We start from the raw sequence: 18507 nt of genomic DNA, 5'->3' as shown, positions 1-18507 counted from the left end.
CGAGAATCGTGGTCAAAGAATAAACAAGCAAAGGTCAAGGCAGGAAGGAGTTACAGGTAACACAGTCAGGAGTGCAAGAGAAGTCGCTGAACAAAGTTCCGCATTGTCTCCTCCTCGGCGTCCCTTTTTATCTTCTGTTCCATCAGGGAACAGCAGGTGTTGCCAATGCGCTGGTTGATGGAGACGTAACAAATATGCAAAAAAATAAAAAAATCAGGAAGGGGGCAAATACTTTTTCACGGCTCTGTAATAATGATAATGTTGCTAAATGGCATCTTGGATCCCCAGCTCAGCATGGAACATTTCATTCATCATGGCAGATGGGCATCATCCTCAGTCAGCATGGGATTCATCTGTCACCACTGGCTGGTCTCCTCAGGTCTTATGTAGCAAGGTAGTGCTCAAAAGGAAGACATACAGTCTGGTATTGTCTGGTATGGACAATCCGACAATAAAGGATTACAGTAATCCAGCCTGCTGGAAACAAAAGCATGAACCAGTTTCTCAGAATCCCGTCTACATAGGAAATGCCGCAATTTAGCTATGTTTCTTAACTGAAGGAAGCACGACTTAGTCAAAGCATTTACATGCGATACAAATGACAGTTTCTCATCCAGCAGGACACCCGAATCCTTGACACAATCACTACGCTTGAAGCTAATAGCATTTGTTGTAAAGATTGGCATGATTATGTTGAGAGTTCTGGCATCACCACCCACCACAAGTACCTCTGTTTTACTGGCATTTAGAGATAAAAAATTTTTACTCATTCATAATTTTACACAGGTGAAACAATTAGCTGACGATACCACATGTGATGGATCATCAGGCTTAAACGATACATAAAGCTGTGTGTCGTTGGCATACAAATGGAAATTCACATTGTGTTTGCGAATAATGTCACCCAATGGTAACATATAGAGTGAGAACAGTAATGGTCTCAACACAGAGCCCTGTGGCACACCATACTGAACCGTTGTTGAAATGGAGGGGGTGCAGTCCTCAGATTTCCATACAAATTGTTCACGGTTAGCTAAATACGATTCAAACCACTTCAGAACGGTACCTCTTAGTCCAACCAGGTTTCCAAGTCTACTCAGTAGGACACTATGGTCTACAGTATCAAATGCAGCACTCAAGTCCCGTAACATAAGAATAGAGATCTGACCAGCATCAGAAGAGATGAGAATATCATTAACGACACGTTATTTGTTGTAATATAGTATTTATCTATGTTTTTTTAACTCTGTTTAATATAAAGTGGTGATCAGTTGTTATTTTTGTCATTACCTACAGATAGCAGAAGTGTAGGGTAGGTACAGGAAAGATACCTATGCAGGAAGGATTTGGATTTGGCGGGAATACTAAAAAAGTATATGGCTGTGAAAACCCAACATGAACATTAAAAGAGGCTACACACCAGTTAACAAAATCATTCTCAGTATATTTATTGAGTAAACACAATAACTGGGTACAAGTTGCAGCTTTACAGTAAGACATAAAAGTGGTTTAACCTGTTCCTGTTTCAAAGTGACTCAGTGTCTCCAATGTGTCCCTCTTGGCAGCATATTCTAGTGCTTCAAGACTTTCCTTAGATAATCAGGACCTAGAGATCTGTTTTTGAAGTAACCATCTTTCCTGTAAATTCACCAAGTTATCAACAGCATAATGGTGCAGTTTGCACAACAGATTGGTGGGTGTTATGTTTTCCAGTGTCTGGTTGAGGGATTGTTCAGAGAATCCAGAAACAGCAGGGATCTTGCTGAATTGAAACGAACCTTAAAATGAAACAACTGCCATTTATAATCAACCAGCTCAATCAGGAAGTGTGTTACAAAACAGAACACTAAAACCAAAAGCAGCAAAAGACCTGCGTCACTCTGCCATGTTGGTGAAGCTTTGAACTTCTTCATGGTTTTTAGAGAAGTCAGGCAGGATAATCACATTCCCACCATCCTGGTGGTCAAATCTGGCTGGAGAAATCATGATCTATTCCATACATGAAGAGTTTTTTGCAGGTAACTTTCACACTAAAAACACAAACAAACTTTTAAATTTAATGGGCTTTTTAGCCAGTTTGCTGCAAGATACTTGTACTGGCTCTCCAGGTATAGATAACTGTCTGTGCCAAAAAACATGAAGTTAAGCAATTTCAGCATGTAATTTTTATTTGTGAAAAAATCAGATTTCCATAAGAGTTACAACTTTTCAAACAAACTTGCAGCAGGGAGTGCATGCATGCATGAAGAGAAAATTTAAAATGAGTTGCATAAAATGATTTTAAGAATAGTAAATAATCTATAGGGGGTGCGGTGGTGCAGTAGGTTGGACTGTGTCCTACTGTCTAGTGGGTCTGGGGTTTGAGTCCTGCTTGGGGTGCCTTGCGACGGACTAGCGTCCTGCCCTGGGTGTGTCTCTTCCCCCTCCAGCCCTACACCCTGTGTTGCCGGGTAGGCTTTGGTTCCCCGCGACCCCGTATGGGACAAGCGGCTCAGGAAGTGTGTAGGTAAATAATCTATACTACAAAAGCTGTGCAATTAAGGTAAGAAATAAAAACAGTTTTTTCTGAATCTGGCTGAAAGGAGAAGTTTTTAAATGGATTGTGCAAATATGATTCGATACCATCTGAATGATAATTGAAACTGAATGCTGGTCAGACACTGCATAGAGCTTCTTGACAGTGGAGCTCAGTTGCAACGGTCCCGGTTGCAACAGACAGCATTAATGTTGGGCGTCTGCTTGAAGAGGACGCAGTCTGTCATCCTTATGCATCTTCTGAAATAGTTAACAGCTGTGAACAGACAAAAAGCAAACTGAAATGCATAAGACTTGCACTTAACAAAATTCTTTAATAATAGACTTAGTTATGAAAAGTGTTGGGAGTGTATTCTTTTGAAGTCCAGTGGCACAGCTGAACATACTGGGCAAAGACACTTAGAAGCACAGAGGAGTTGAGGATCCATAGTAGGTCCATTCAGGTGTTACTCACGCATGGGGGGTAAGAAAATGACGTTGCAACAGGCATCCTGGTCTGAACTGCAGGTTTCAACGGTGGTTGTGCAGCCTTTTCCAATACACCTGTTACACTTCAGTGCCTCTCCTGGCAGAAGAGACACACAGTTTGATTTATTGATAATCATTCCATTGCTTTTCCATTCGTCATTCCATTTCAAGAATCAACTAGTTAATCAGATCATTTAGGAAATATGCATTTCAGGCATAATGTCACTAGATTTAAAAAGTGCACTTATCGTCAAACATTATTAAATAATACTATACTTATATTGCAAAGTTAAACATCTTGCTCGATAAACAAATGAAAAAAACAACCCACCAACTACTTAAATAGCTTTCAATAAAACTGATTCTTAAATCAATGTAATGTGATGGAAGGAGACAATAAGCTGACTTACCACAAGCCAAGACTAGCAGGAGGCTGACGGCAAGCATTGCGACCTTCATTCTTGGCTTCTGTATGGAGCTTTTTCTTGTGGTTTCACTACATAAGTGTAAGACAACAAAAACTTTTTCCCGTTGAACATGAAACCACTGCAAACACATTTCAGATGCTTTTTCCGTGCTGTGGTTTCTGTGTAAAAATTTTAAAGGTTTGACTTTTGTAAACAAATCTTTCACAAGTGAAATTTGTGTAAATACCTCGGTATGCATATCTTGCCTTTAACATGTGGTTTATATGCATAATGCATATACATACCTGTCATTGACAATGTGTGAAGTAGTGAAAGACATTTATTCATTTAGCTGACGCCTTTCTCCAAAGCTACTTATATTAATTCGCCAGTTTACACAACTGGGCAAGTTTACTGGTACAAACTACCGTAAGTACCTTGTTCAAGGGTACCACGACCAGAGGCAGGATTCAGACCTGTGACTTTCAGGTCCAAAAGTACTAGTGATAATCATTTAGGTACCTGCTGTCCCCAAAACTATAGTAGATCACATAGTGTAGAACAATGTGTCTCTTACCTGTGTGTAGTTCACAATCTGTAGCTGTGGTCTCCTGGCCACTCCTTTTAAATCTATGTACAAACAATGCTATTGGCCAGAACATGTCAGGAGAAATTGAGCAATTTAGTGTGGTGCAAGGTTACAGAGCATCCTACTTTTGTCATAGTTCTGGGAATAAGGATGCTATGCCTGAGAAAAAATCACAAACACATAACACTCGATCAAAAAAACAGTTTTGCACAGGTAGAAACATGACACCTTTCAAATGACTGTCAGCAAAGAACATCTTCAGACTCAGAGCTGTGGAGTTCTCCGCTTTTATTAAATATTGTTCATTTTTCTTCCATCAATGAATTTGTTTCCTTATGTGAGACACATGCACGTCACATTTATCTAGCTAAATAATGAGAAAGACTTGCACAAAGACTTTTAAAAGCAATCAAAATAGGCACTTCACTGAAGTAAACTCACAAAAATAGCTTAACGCTTAACTTCACAAAAAATAGTAATTTATAATATTGACACTTTTGAAATCAGTGGTCCAGTTTGTGTAAATTGCTTAGCTCAGGAGTTCGTACCTGTTCATTGTCAGTTCTTTCAGTTCCACTCAAGCTGCTGAAAGTGTACAAATACCAGTCAGATTATTTTAACTACCATGCAGCTTTCGGCAATGTGACCCAAAGGTACCCTTTTGACTTTCTTGAAAAACACAGATAACCTATGCAAGACTTTTTCATATAAAAATGTTAAATTGGTGATAGTGTTTTGTGATAAGAATGTAACAGGTTTCATACTTGCGGAAAATGCTTTTGCATTTCACAGAAAATGATGCCCAAACTATATTTTCTATAAGATGTACGTCGCTTTGGAGAAAACGTCTGCTAAATGAGTAAATGTAAAGGTAAAATGTAATGCAGTTAATTAATTGACTAAACAAACGGCTAAAGAGAAGAAGTATAAATTAATTCAGATTATGCATATCATGAATGTACTTTTGCAACAATAATCTGTTTGGTAATAGTAACTGTGAGGACATGCCCATTGATATATTAAATGTTCAGCAATTATATATGGATATTAAAGATACAATTTCCTTCTGGATTAGGTCTTTAGAGCATCTTAAATTCCTTTTACTGGGGTACCCACAGAGTGAAATGTCTGTCCTGGAGAAAGTATCACACTAAAACTGCAGTGAAAGTTATTTGACCTAATTGCATGGAATTTATTTAATGAGCAAGACCTTCAAGTTTGCTCTGGAATTATCAACATTAAAACTAGATGATTTGGGGCCGTATAATCAAGAAAAATACAGAATTGAGATCTTTTTGGTGTCCAGGTAGACTCATTATGATCCAATGGCAAAACCTACAATAAAAGTGATTTACGCAATTACTGTACATAATAGTTGAGCAAGAATAACAAAGAAGCCATTCTTACACAAGGCCTTAGGCCTCAGCATTATTCATTTAACAGAAATATTTGCCCAGTCTCACACCCTGACAGGTACTAAAGTGTGTCATATCAGTTTGTCCAGAACACAGTTCAAGTTCTGGAACATTCCATCCTATTCTCTGTCAAGAAAGCAATCATCTTTCTGCATTAATTGTGCCACAGGTTATATGCCTGGGATCAATTCCAAAATGTCTTGCTAAACCAGAACAATTATACATCATGAGGATGTGTGCACAAACCCCAAAGAGCAAATAAATGTAGTTCTTGTTCAATTATTTGGGGTTGGTGATTGACTGTGATGTGCCAGCTTGCTCTGTGGATAATGGGCAAGGCACTCTGTGCTGCAGAGAAACTCTTTCCATCACAATAGGAGTAGCTCTCACTTAGTGATCAAACCTGTGCTGGTGACTGCTGAGTCAAAGGGTATCTCCCCAGCTGGAGAAAAGATCTGACTGGATCGACTACATGATCCAGTGCAGTGCTGTAGAACTCCCACTGGTGACTGAGATGTAGAGGTTTTCTTTTAAATGCTTACTGTCATATTTTCCTTTTGCTGTTCCATTTTTCATTGTTTGTACAATCTCTGAGATTTAAATATGATTTTACTCCGATCTACAATGTTTTTTTTTTTCCCAAGTAAGTCTTACATCTGAATGCGGTAACTGTAAAGTAATTGTTCTACAAACTATGGGAAAGTTGGTAAAGTTCTAAAGGAGCCTAAGCATGAATTGGGCCATTTTATCTAGAGTTTAAGCTGAAATTTTAAAAGGTACTAAAGTGAATACAAAGCCTGACTTTTTGCTCTACTGTATAAGTGAATGTGCTACACTTTTATTGTATTCAAGTTAATGTTATTTAATGGAAAACACTTTGTATTGTCTTCTATATTGTACATCTGTACTGTCATTCCCATTAATATATGTAGATACTGGCTTTAAGATTTCAGTCTTGTTGAAACCACCTCTTTATGCGACAGTTGAATGGGACTAATATAATTTTCCTGTGTGTCACCCACTCTTTTTGGCTTCTAGTATTGACACCTGATGAATTTAGCCACTTCAGTTCACACAAATATCATGCCCTATTTCCTGTAGCTGGGGAGCGCGGTGGCGCAGTGGGTTGGACCGGGTCCTGCTCTCCAGTGGGGCTGGGGTTCCAGTCCTGCTTGGGGTGCCTTGCGACGGACTGGCGTCCCGTCCTGGGTGTGTCCCCTCCCCCTCAGGCCTTATGACCCGTGTTGCCAGGTAGGCTCCGCGACCCCACGTGGGACACGCGGTTCAGAAAATGTGTGTGTGTATTTCCTGTAGCTCTCATATCTAAATTTTGTTCTTGGAATTTTCCATGTCAGAGTCAAGATTGATACACAATATAACAATAATAGAGGAAAGTCGTGTGCGCTTACCCTTACTCTATCATGGAACTTAGGTTCATGACCTAAACAGTGGGTAAAACAAAGACTGTTTGTGCTGGTATCACTTCTTCCATTATTGTGGACTTGTGGGAAAAGGAGTTCTTTGTCTTTAACTGGATGTTTAATTCAACATTTTAATACTCAGAATATGAACATCTGTCTCCACTGTACTATATACCTTGTCTCACAGCCTGTGCTTCCTTAATCGATTCTGAACCCCAGTGATCCTATAGCTAATAAATAAGTGGTTATAAGAGCTTATAAAGTGGTCCATTCATCCATTATGAAGCTTAAAAACCACTTATAACCACAACAACTATCGGAATCATACAATAATACACAGGGAAAGATGTTCAACCCCTCGTGCCAAAATCAAGGGGGCTGGACACAAACCAACCATGCCATCAGTACTCCGTCCCTCCCGAAACCCCTCATGTCCCAAAGCAGCTCCCTCCACTTACAAAAAAAAAAAACAAGTCAGCCCACATCATTGGCAAGGACCACCCTCCTTGCTGGGAGACACCACGAGCACTTTGGTGGGGTTGTCAAGTGGGCACTGTGGGGGTATGGATGACGGATGGAGGCAGCAGTGGAGAATTGAAGTAACAGGACCAAGAAGGTTTATTTTTCTTTACTAAAAGGTGTCCTTCAAAGCACATTAACCCCAGCCAAATACAAAACAAACGTCAAATTTCAAAGAACATGAGGCCTATGAGCCATGGGCTTAACCCCTTGCATCAACAGCAATGCATAGCTCTCCCGTTTACTGCATGAGAGTGTCTGCATAAGTTTGCATCAATTGGCACCCTCTCCTAGTGCCCTAATACAAACTTATATAGCAGTAACTCCACCCTTCTGATTATACCATAACAGCCTCAACTATTCCAAAATACATTTCCCCAAAAATTACATCCATCATAAATACTAAAACATACGAGCAATACAAAACATTTGTACTGGAAGTATCCTTATGTTACAACTTATAAAAACATTTATCACATTACACAATAACACACCCCTGTCTAGTTGGTTGTGCCCAAGGACTCCCATCTAGAAATACCCCAAATGGATCTCTCCATCTGGTTTACAACACAAGGTATCAAACACCACAGAATGCCAGATAGTTGCATGGTAAGCAAAAAGTTTACAGAAGTGATTTTTAAAAAACAATAAATGCATTTACTTTTCACAACCAATTACATGTACTTGTCAAACTTTGATAAAAAACATGTTATTAATTAATGACAAACAGACAGATACCGGTAGGCCTTTCCCGGCACCCAATCTAGTTCAAACAGAAAGTGTTAAATGGAATACTAGACCAGAACAAGCAATGTAGCAGTACAAAGTGAAATGCATGTGACAGGCAACAACAGCAACAAGGTTCAGCACTTCATTGATGGTATTTTACCGGCATCTTACTGACTCCTTGCTACCAACTTGCCTGTCACAGCTCAGTCTGTGACAGGCACCTTCCTTCGTTGGGGTTTCATTGAACTGAGCCCACGACACCTCCAGAAGGCTCAACGCTGAGATCTTGCATCCCAGACCCACCCCCCTCCATCCCTGTGACTCCACCCACCAAAGAACCTCCCACCCCAACATACATTAACCACCAACGAACCAACCAACACACCACATCAGCACATGGAGGTGACAACAAGATTCACCATTTGATATCCATAAAAGTGAGTACCCCCCGCTCAAGTCTGCTTCTCCCAAACATTCTTCTGCCTCCTTATCCACAACCACTGACTGGATCTTTCTGCTACCTCCGACAAGTTTTTTACCACTACTCTTAACAACTGACCCCTGAAACCAAAATCTGAAAATTAATAAAAATGTATAAGATGAAAAGTGTCACGCCCCCGACAATGAGCAAAGCAGCAACACCTGCCGACAATCAAAGGGACGCAGGATAAAAGGAGGTCGGCATCCACACACCGATGCAGATTCTTGCAATCGCCTTGCGCCTTGCAGTCTCAGCGGTCCTGTCTCTGATGCCTTGCCTGTCTCCTGTTCCAGACCTTAGCCTGTTCTCCTCGACCACGATTTGGATTTACCGGTTTGCGACATTCGCACCACGAATACCCTCTCCTGTCCCCAACCTTGGTTTCGCCTTGTCCCTGAAATCTGATCACTTGAACAAAACTCACTTGGGTCATATACTCACCTGTCTCATGACACTGTCATCCCATCCTGGGTGTGTCCCCTCCCCCTCTAGCCTTATGCCCTGTGTTGCCAGCTTTGGCAACACATTACATACTCCTTAACCCTTTTAAGCACAGGGTCAGCCTCCATTTCTCATGCTGTTTTGTTTGCAGGGACAGGTAATTCTTCAAGATACAACACCCTATACACTGGATTGCACCAAATAGCACTATTATCATTCATGGGTAGTCTTGACAAGGCATCAGCATTTCCATGCTGTTCTGATCTCTTGTACTGGATTTCATATTTGTATGCAGACAGGATCAAGGACCATCTCTGCATCCTAGCTGCAGTGAGAGTACACACACACACACACACACACACACACACACACACACACACACACACACACACACACACACACACACACACTTTCCAAACCGCTTGTCCTATACAGGGTCACAGGGGACCGGAGCCTACCCGGCAACACAGGGCATAAAGCCAGAGGAGGAGGGGACACACCCAGGACAGGACGCCAGTCCATCACAAGGCACCCCAAGCGGGACTCGAACCCCAGACCCACTGGAAAGCAGGACTGCGGTCCAACCCACTGCGCCACCGCGCCACCGCACCCCCGGATGTGATATATTCAATTAGAATATGTAAAATACGTAAGTGACGTGATTACGAAGCAGGACGTATCGATTCAAGGAAATCTCGCAGAAAACTGGAAGCTCTGGATATAAAAATTTGACCTGTTCATGACTGCAAGCGGAGGCGCTGAGTCAGAGATAGTGCAATGACATAGTTATGTATATTCTCTGATGGACCTAGAGCTCTAGTGAAAAACATGTGACGAATAGGGTTTTTCTCAGAGTTCGCAATATTCCTTAACTTTTGTTTCAGCGCAGCAAGTTTATCTATTTCGTCGTCTCCAAACTCAAAAATGTTGCACACTTTTATAGCCTCCTCACCTGCAACATGCAGAAATGTGGCACATTGGCATTCCGTGAAGATAAGGCAAAAGACTGCGAGTTCGGAGAGCTGCGTGACTCTTCGGGACAGAATTTTTTGTGGGATACGAGATGACCAAGTACAGTGCTGTGAACTGTAGAATTAAAATTTTGATTTTAATCAGTGATCACAATTAAAATTTGTTTGATGAGCTCAATCATTTAACTGTGAGAAATATGCAAAAAAAAAAAATCAGGGAGGCGTCAAATATTTTTTCACAGCACTGTAAGAGTCAGACTGCTCAAAGAGGCAGATCTTACACAAAGCTGTTGATAATTTGTCGTGCCAGTGAAATCACATCTAGCCAAATAAAAACACTCAATGAAGAAGCAGACTTGCACAAAATTAAAACTCAAAACAAACGAAAAACAATTAAGAACGAGTTGAAGGGAATGCAGAACGGTTGCAACAAGAGAATATAGTTGATGTGGTTACAAACATGAACAGAGAAAATGCCCTGCTTACGGACAGACGTGTAAATCATGCAATAAAAAGAACCATTTCGCCAAAATCTGCAGAAACGAACGGAAACACACACACACACATTTTCAGAACCGCTTGTCCCATACGGGGTCACGGAGCCTACCCGGGAACACAGGGCGTAAGGCCGGAGGGGGAAGGGGACACACCCAGGACGGGACGCCAGTCCGCCGCAAGGCACCCCAAGCAGGACTTGAACCCCAGACCCACCGGAGAGCAGGACTGCGGTCCAACCCACTGCACCACCGCGCCCCCTGGTGATTCAAACAAAGAAGAAGAAACACGAGAAGGCAACAAGGATAACGCTGAATCTGCACAGGTGAATCACTCCCCACCGCAAGAATAAGCGCAGACACACACACACACACACACACACATTTTCAGAACCGCTTGTCCCATACGGGGTCACGGGGAACCGGAGCCTACCCGGTAACACAGGGCGTGAGGCCGGAGGGGGAGGGGACACACCCAGGACGGGACGCCAGTCCGCCGCAAGGCACCCCAAGCGGGACTCGAACCCCAGACCCACCGGAGAGCAGGACTGTGGTCCAACCCACTGTAAGCGCAGACACAGTTGACTAAAACCACTAGATCTGGTAGAGTGATAAAATTGCCATCAAGATTCAGAGACTGAAGTCATGCAACATATGTAAGATAATTCTTGTTATTGTGTATAAAAACAAAATGCTCGATTCATAGTTTAAAATGAACGTCTTCATAGAATGCTTTGCTGAATGTTAAATAGCTAAATGTGCTTACTTGGTTAGACTTTAAAAAAAAGGGGATGTGAAATATTCAATTAGAATATGTAAAATATGTAAGTAACATGATTGCGTAGCATGACGTATTGATTGTATGTTCATGTAAGATGGCTGAATAAAGAAGCCACATTAAGTCAGCCATGTGTGGCCTGCTCATTAAACCACTAACAAAGCAACAAACATTACTGGGGACACACCTAGAACAGGACACCAGTCTGTCGGAGGGCACGAACCCTAGACCCACCGGAGAGCAGGACCCGGTCCAACCTGCTACGCCATCCCGCCCCCTGCATTGATGGTGCATGGCTATTATGCGACCAAAACACGTTATTTTTGCTCAGACCGTTTGTCGACTGACAGTGGGAAGTAGCGCATAAGAATTCAGTGTTTTAGGTTTTGCACCTAAAATTATTCTCTATTCTCATAATGCCTTTATTGTTGGAATGTTTTGTTTGAAGAAGAGTGAGTCTGCAAGAAGAGTATTAGCCATGCTGTGAAAAATAAGCTTACAATTTTTCTGTATATGTTCTGTGTATGTGTTAATGTTTCTTTATACGTATGTTAACAATGTACTTTTTGAGAACAGATCCCGTTTGCACTTTTTCTGGAGAAGAGATCACACAAGGACCAGTCAGAAAGCTTACTTCCCCCTGCACCAGGTGATTAGCAAATCAGCTGCTTTTCTGGCGATTTGCATGATAATTTATCATTTTATTTTGCTGAAATTCAAACCATTGGTACTGGTTTGTTGCTGTTTATTTTACCTGTTCATACAGAGCACAATATGTCCTTTCTGTTCATATGTTCTGTATGTCATAGTATAAAAATAAATGTTACCAAGTGAAATACACAGAAAATTAAATAAACATGTTAACAAGCGGATGAACAGTCAACAAAGGGGGGGGTAAAGTGAGATGATGAGTGAAGTGAGGTAGTGCAGCAGGGTGAAAGGTGGGACACAGAAAGCTCAGTGCCACTCAATCATTAAGTGGTCACCTCCCTGGTAGAGTGAGGTGGCATACGCATTGCAATTCCAAAAAAACACGCACGCACACATGAGTACAGGACACCGGTCAGTCGCTAGGCACCCCAAGCAGGATTCAAACCCCAGACCTGCCAGAGAGCAGGACCCGGCCAAGCCCGCTGTACCACTTTGCCCTCCCAATTCTGAAACAATATACATTAAATGTCAGCACTAAAAACTTACAAAAATGAAAGAAGAGTAGAATGAAACAACAAAATAAAACATAGTATTAATTCAATCATTATCGTTAACCACTTACCCCAATGCAGGATCATAACTGGTCGGAGCTTACCTCAGAAGCATAGAGTGTGAGGCAGCCTTCACCCTGGACAGGATCCCAGTCCATTGTAGTATGTTGTAGGGCAATTACTTGTACAATGTTACTCACACACACACACACACACCACAAAAAATTTTGAATCAACGACTGATGTGAATTCATAGCCCAGGTCCCATGAAGCACCTGCTGTACCACCATGCTACCCAAGAACAGCAGAATAAAACGATAAGCAAAAAAAAGCAAAGCAACAAAGATAGATGATGAGAGGGAAGGGGGAAAAGGAATTAAAAAAAATAAGCAGACATAACGTGTTGCGTTTAATTAAATACCATAATGACTTTTCCCACTGGTCGTGTTTCAGGTTTACTGGTGGATGCCCTGTTTTGTACTGGCATGCCACCTTGGGTGTATCTTGTGTTTCCCAGAGCTCTCCATTTCTGGAATAAGCTAATAACATTCCTGAGTTGGACAAGTGGACAATAACAATGAGTAGCTCTGAAGTCTGCTTTTAAAGGTTTCCACAACTAGTCAGGACACTATCTGGCTGTCACGACCCCATCTGCCAGCACATCGGCGACACCTGCTGCTCCCTGATGGGATAGCAGATAAAAGGCAACGCCGATGGGTCCTCAATGCGGAACCTCAGTTTTCAGCGACCGTTGCACCATGACTGACCTGTGTTTACTGCAACTCATTCCGGATTACCGACCTTCTGCCTGTACTTGTCTCAACCTCGATTGCTGTCTCGTCCTCTCAACAATGTTCGCCAATCATCTGACCCTTGCCTGTCCTTCATCCATTCTCTTGCTTGCTCCCTGTTTTCCAAATAAAAGGAAAACGCAATCTGCACTTGAGTCCGTCATCTTCCCGAGTCCCGTCATCATGACACTGACATTGTTATTGGCTTGGTTTTGAGTTTGATATTCACAGTGTTTAAAAAGGACAATCAGGAATTTTCATGTTTTGTAAAAAAAAATGGGTGGACTGGCCATTGCCCAGGAACCAGCCCTTCGAGAGCTCGGGTGACATCCAGGCCACTTTGCATTATGAGGCCTGCTCATTGTTTGAGAAGAGAGGTAAAAAATATTATAATGTAGAGAATAGCATGTGAAAAAAATATTCATAGGGTAAAAAATGGCATATATGTTTTTAAGCCTTAGCTTTAGATATACCGGATGGGTCATACTGGAACAAATGAAGCCAGAGTGACGGTACATGGCGGGGGGTGGCGCAGTGGGTTGGATCAGGTCCTGCTTTCCGGTGGGTCTGGCGTTCGAGTCCTGCTTGGGGTGCCTTGCGACAGACTGGCGTCCTGTCCTGTCCTGGGTGTGTCCCCTCCAGCCTTACGCCCTGTGTTGCCTGGTTAGGCTCTGGCACCCCGCGACCCCGAATGGGACAAGCAGTTCAGAAAGTGTGTGTGTGAAGGTAAGTGGGACCCAACTGAATTGTGGGTTTTGTTTAATGAGCAACAAATCCAAAGCAGGAGACAAAAGCAGTAGTCAGAAACAGGCGTGGGTCAGGGGACAGACAGGGAGCATAGTTGATGAAACGAGTGGCACAGCCAGTAGCACGACATTCCACAATCAGGCGTGGACTCCTGGTCCTTTTAACCCCTGTCGCCTTGATAAGGGGCTTGTGCATGCTGGGTTCATGTGACAGGATGCTATAATGCAGTTTACTCATTTAGCAAATACACACACACACACACACACACACACACTTGCCCCATACGGGGAACCGGAGCCTACCCGGCAACACAGGGTGTAAGGCCAGAGGGGGAGGGGACACACCTAGGACAGGACACCAGTCCATCACAAGGCACCCTAAGCAGGACTCGAACCCCAGACCCACAGAAGAGCAGGACCCTGGTCCAACCCACTGCACCACTGCGCCACCGCGCCCCGGCGCCCCCCCCCCTCATTTAGCAAACACTTTTTTCCAAAGTGACTAGATATTCTGGCTCATTAAGGATGACAAAGACAACACAGAAGTAACTTGGGGACCACTGTGTGAATGTGAATCTGTAGTGTAATATAGTGTCCAGACTAGTTGTGGACACCTGTGAATATTCTAGTACTTCTAGACTTTTCTTGGATAGGTAAGCAGGAACTAGAGATTCGTTTTTGAAGTAACTGTCAAACCTGTGAGTTCACCAAGTTATCAACAGCATAATGGTGCAGTTTACAAAACAGATTGGTGGGTGTTAGGTTTTCCAATGTCTGGTTGAGGGATTGCTCAGAGAATCCATAAACAGCAGGGATCTTGCTGAATTGAAACGAACCTTGAAATGAAACAACTGCCCTTCAAAATCAACCAGCTCAATCAGGAAGTGTGTTACAAAACAGAACACTAAAACCAAAAGCAGCAAAAGACCTGCATCACTCCACCAGGTTGGTCAAGCTTTAAACAGCAGTACTGTATCACAGAGAGTAGAGTTGCTGTCTCACAGCACCACGGTGGTATGAGAGGATATGGGCTTGATCCTCACTTTGGGTGTGAGGGTTTGCTCCCACAGGCCAACGACATGCTGCTCACGTGATTGGCGAATGAAATCACCTCTAGTGTGTGTGAATGACAGAAAGAAAGTGTGTTTCAACAGTAGATGAATGAGTGACTCATTGTAAATACTGTTTCTAGAAGTGTAAGTTACCTTGGGTGAATAAGGTATGGGCTGATACTACTACATAGTGTTCATTGGAATCCGCTTTGGACAAAAATGTTTGCTAAATGAATAAATGTAAACTTCTTGGTTTTAAGAGAAGTCAGTCAGGGGGGTCACATTGCCACCATCTTGGTGTGAAAATCGGTCTAGCTGGAGAAATTGTGACACATTCCATACATGAAGAGTTTTTAGGAGCTAACCAATAGGTAGATTTCACACTGAAAACAGAAACAAATTTTTAAATTTAGTGTGCTTTTTAGCCAGTTTGCCACAGGATACTTGTAATGCTTTGAAACGCTATGCAATGATCAAGTGCCAAATGCTGTATCATGATTTTCTCTGAAAAGACATCATTTGCATCACCACCTGTTTATAGAGGCATCTGAATCACAGTCATGGCCTCATTCAGTGGAGAAGAGCTGCTAACCCTAAATTTTCTGTGAGAACAGTGATCAGCAATAGTGTCTGGAGTGAAGGACAAAAATCCACTGGCTCTCCAGGTATAGATAACTTTCTGTACCAAAAAACACAAACTTGTGCAATTTCATATTTTATTTATGAGAAATCAGATTTGCATGAAACAAACTTGCAGCAGCGAGCACATGCAGCCCTGAAGAAAAATTTAAAAACAGCCCCACAAAATGATTTTAAAAGTAGGATAGAAATAATAATTACTAAAAAACCTCTGGAAAATGCAATGAAGGTAAGAAATAGAAACAGTTTTCTTTAAATCTGAATTTGACTGAAAGCAAAAGTTTTTAAATGGATAACGCAGTCATGATTTGCTGCCATCTGGGATAGGGATATTGAAGCTAAATCTGTGTCAGAGAGCTTGCTGGTGGAGCTCAGTTGCAGAGGTCTTGGTTGCAACAGACACCAGCAATCCTGGGCCCCTTCTTCATGTTGTTGCAGACATCCATCTTCATGCACCTTCTGCCGTACATAGTACCTGTGACAGGACAAAAGGCAAACTGAAATCCACAAGACTTGCACTAAATAAAATTCTTTAATGATGGACTCATTTAAGATAAGTGCTGGGAGTGTATTTCTCTCTTGAAGTACAATGGCACATCTGAATATAATGGACAAAGACATACAGTAGAAGCACAAAGTAGACGATGTAGCAGGAACTTCATTCAGGTTTTAATTACCGTGGAGGCCAGAGAAAGTGAATGAAGCACAGGCATCCTGGTCTGGATCGCAGGTTTGCTCAACGGGTGTGCAGTTTTCTCCTTTACAGCTGTTACACTTCAGTGCCTCTCCTGGCAGGAGAAACACGCAGTTTGATGTTTTCATCATCATTCCATTGCCTTTCCATTGTGTGGCAACTTGATCATTTAGGACAGGAAGCTGACTTACCACAAGCCAAGACTAGCAGGAGGCTGACGGCAAGCATTGCGACCTTCATTCTTGGCTTCTGTATAGAGCTTTTTCTTGTGGTTTCACTGCATAAAAGAAAGACAACAAAAACTTTTCCCGTTGAACATGAAACCACTACAAACACATTTAATATAATTGTTATTAGGGATATGTCTCATAGTACAGGTCCAGTACAGATTAATTCACCAAACTTTCATTAAGTGCTCTTCTCTACAAAGTGGTACAGAGGGCTGAACAACTGAGCACACAGAAACACATAAGGGAAGTTAAACGAAAGCAACGAGGCACGAAACACAGATTGCAGTTTGCTCATGTGCTGTTCTGATTTAATGTGTCTCACAGCTGTGGAAAGGACAACAGAAAACAACCAGTAAAAATCATCCCTTACTATAATAATAATAATAATAATAATAACTTATTATTGATCTTTATGTGTCTAATTAAACTAGTCAGGTACAAATGAAAAGTTTACCTGAAATTTAAAATGTAATAAATAAAGAAAACCTGTAACAAATTATAACAAATAGACTTTTCTGAGAAAAGAAAGTAGTTCCACTGAAATAAGCTTTTATTTTATCCATCTTGCAATTCCTGTGTAATAGTTTTAAAGGTTTGGCTTTTGTAAACATATCTTTCATAAGTGGTATTTGTGTAAATACCTCTGTTTGCATATATTACCTTTAACGTGTGGTGTCATTAGGAAATTACTACTCGTTATGTATTTTTTTTTAGAAAATGTCTTCTTTCAAATATTTACTGTACCAACTAATTTAGAAATGTATGTATGTACCTGTGATCGACAGTGCAGTAAAGACATTCGTTCGTTTAATCGACCTAACCTTTCTCCATAGCAGATTACTGTGTTAAGATACTTACCGTTATTTACCTGTTTCCACAGCCATGTAATTTTTTGGAGCAATTAAGGATAAGTACCCTGCTCAAGGGGCTACAGTCAGAGGTAGAATTCAAACCTTTCACCTGCAGGTCTGAAGATACCAGCTCAAGCCATTACTGTACCTGCTGTCCCCAAAACTATAGCAGATCACAATGTGTCTCTTACCTGTGTCTAGTTCACAATCTGTAGCTGTGGTCTCCTGGCTGCTCCTTTTAAATCTATGTACAGGCAATGCTATTGGCCAGAAAAAAAACACGTCAGGAGAAATTAAACAATTTAGTCTTGTGTAATGCGGCAGAGCAGTGGGAATAAGGATGGTTTGCCTGGAAAAAAAATCACAAATACGAAACACAAATAAAAGGCTTTGCACAAATAGAAACACGACATCTTTGAAATGACCGCAAGCCAAGAACATCATCAGTCTAAGAGCTGTGCAATTTTCCTGTTTTTTAAATTAACTTTTTATAAATTTTTCTTCCATCAACGAATTCATTTCCTTATGCGAGACATATGCACGTCACATTTATGCAGCTAAGTTATAAGAAAGACTTGAGCAAAGATCTTTAAAAGCAATCAAAGTCGATACTTAAGCAAAAAACCTAACTTAAAAATAACGTAAAATTTAATTCAACGTAACTTAAACTAGCAAAGCAAAAATGCAGGATTAGGAAATGGATGCTAGAACTGAACAGGGTTGTAAAATTTTCAATGAAAAAATGTGTGTGGCTTTGGAGAGAAGCGTCTGCTAAATGAATAAATGTAAATGTAAAAAAAAATTAAGATGAATACAATAAACGTGTAGCACGTACACCTATACAACAGAGTAAAACGTCTGGCTTTGTATTCACTTTAGTACTTTTTATAATTTCAAGTCTTAGCTGTGTTCTTAAATTATAGATTTTAATTATATGTACAGTACTTAAATATTGTTAAACCCTCAGATGTTTACTACAATAAAAGTGGCAATCATTACTGTGTAATGTAATACAAGCTGGGAGGGTGACTGTTCAGTAAACATTTGTATAAAC

The 18507-nt window shown here is 41.3% G+C and overlaps 1 protein-coding gene across 2 annotated transcripts; it reads right to left on the bottom strand.

Annotated features, from left to right (window-relative positions):
• Window positions 1-2429: 2429 nt before the first annotated feature.
• Window positions 2430-4025, bottom strand: LOC114912129 (cytotoxin I-like T-15). Of its 2 annotated transcripts, none has more exons than XM_029257493.1 (4): window positions 3716-3769; window positions 3414-3499; window positions 2990-3100; window positions 2430-2791 (listed from the first exon to the last, which is right to left on the bottom strand). In XM_029257493.1, the coding sequence occupies exons 1-4, from the start codon at window positions 3748-3750 to the stop codon at window positions 2688-2690; spliced, it is 336 nt and encodes a 111-aa protein (XP_029113326.1). In that variant the 5' UTR covers window positions 3751-3769; the 3' UTR covers window positions 2430-2687. The 2 variants fall into 2 exon arrangements, 1 of the variants encoding a protein (XP_029113326.1); XR_003798093.1 differs by lacking the exon at window positions 3716-3769 and adding an exon at window positions 3988-4025 and having other exon boundaries at window positions 2774-2791.
• Between the last annotated feature and the right edge of the window lie 14482 nt (window positions 4026-18507).

This window comes from Scleropages formosus, chromosome 1 (assembly GCF_900964775.1).
Source record: "Scleropages formosus chromosome 1, fSclFor1.1, whole genome shotgun sequence".
NCBI lineage: Eukaryota > Metazoa > Chordata > Actinopteri > Osteoglossiformes > Osteoglossidae > Scleropages > Scleropages formosus.
This window is presented reverse-complemented; position numbering and strand designations above follow the sequence as displayed.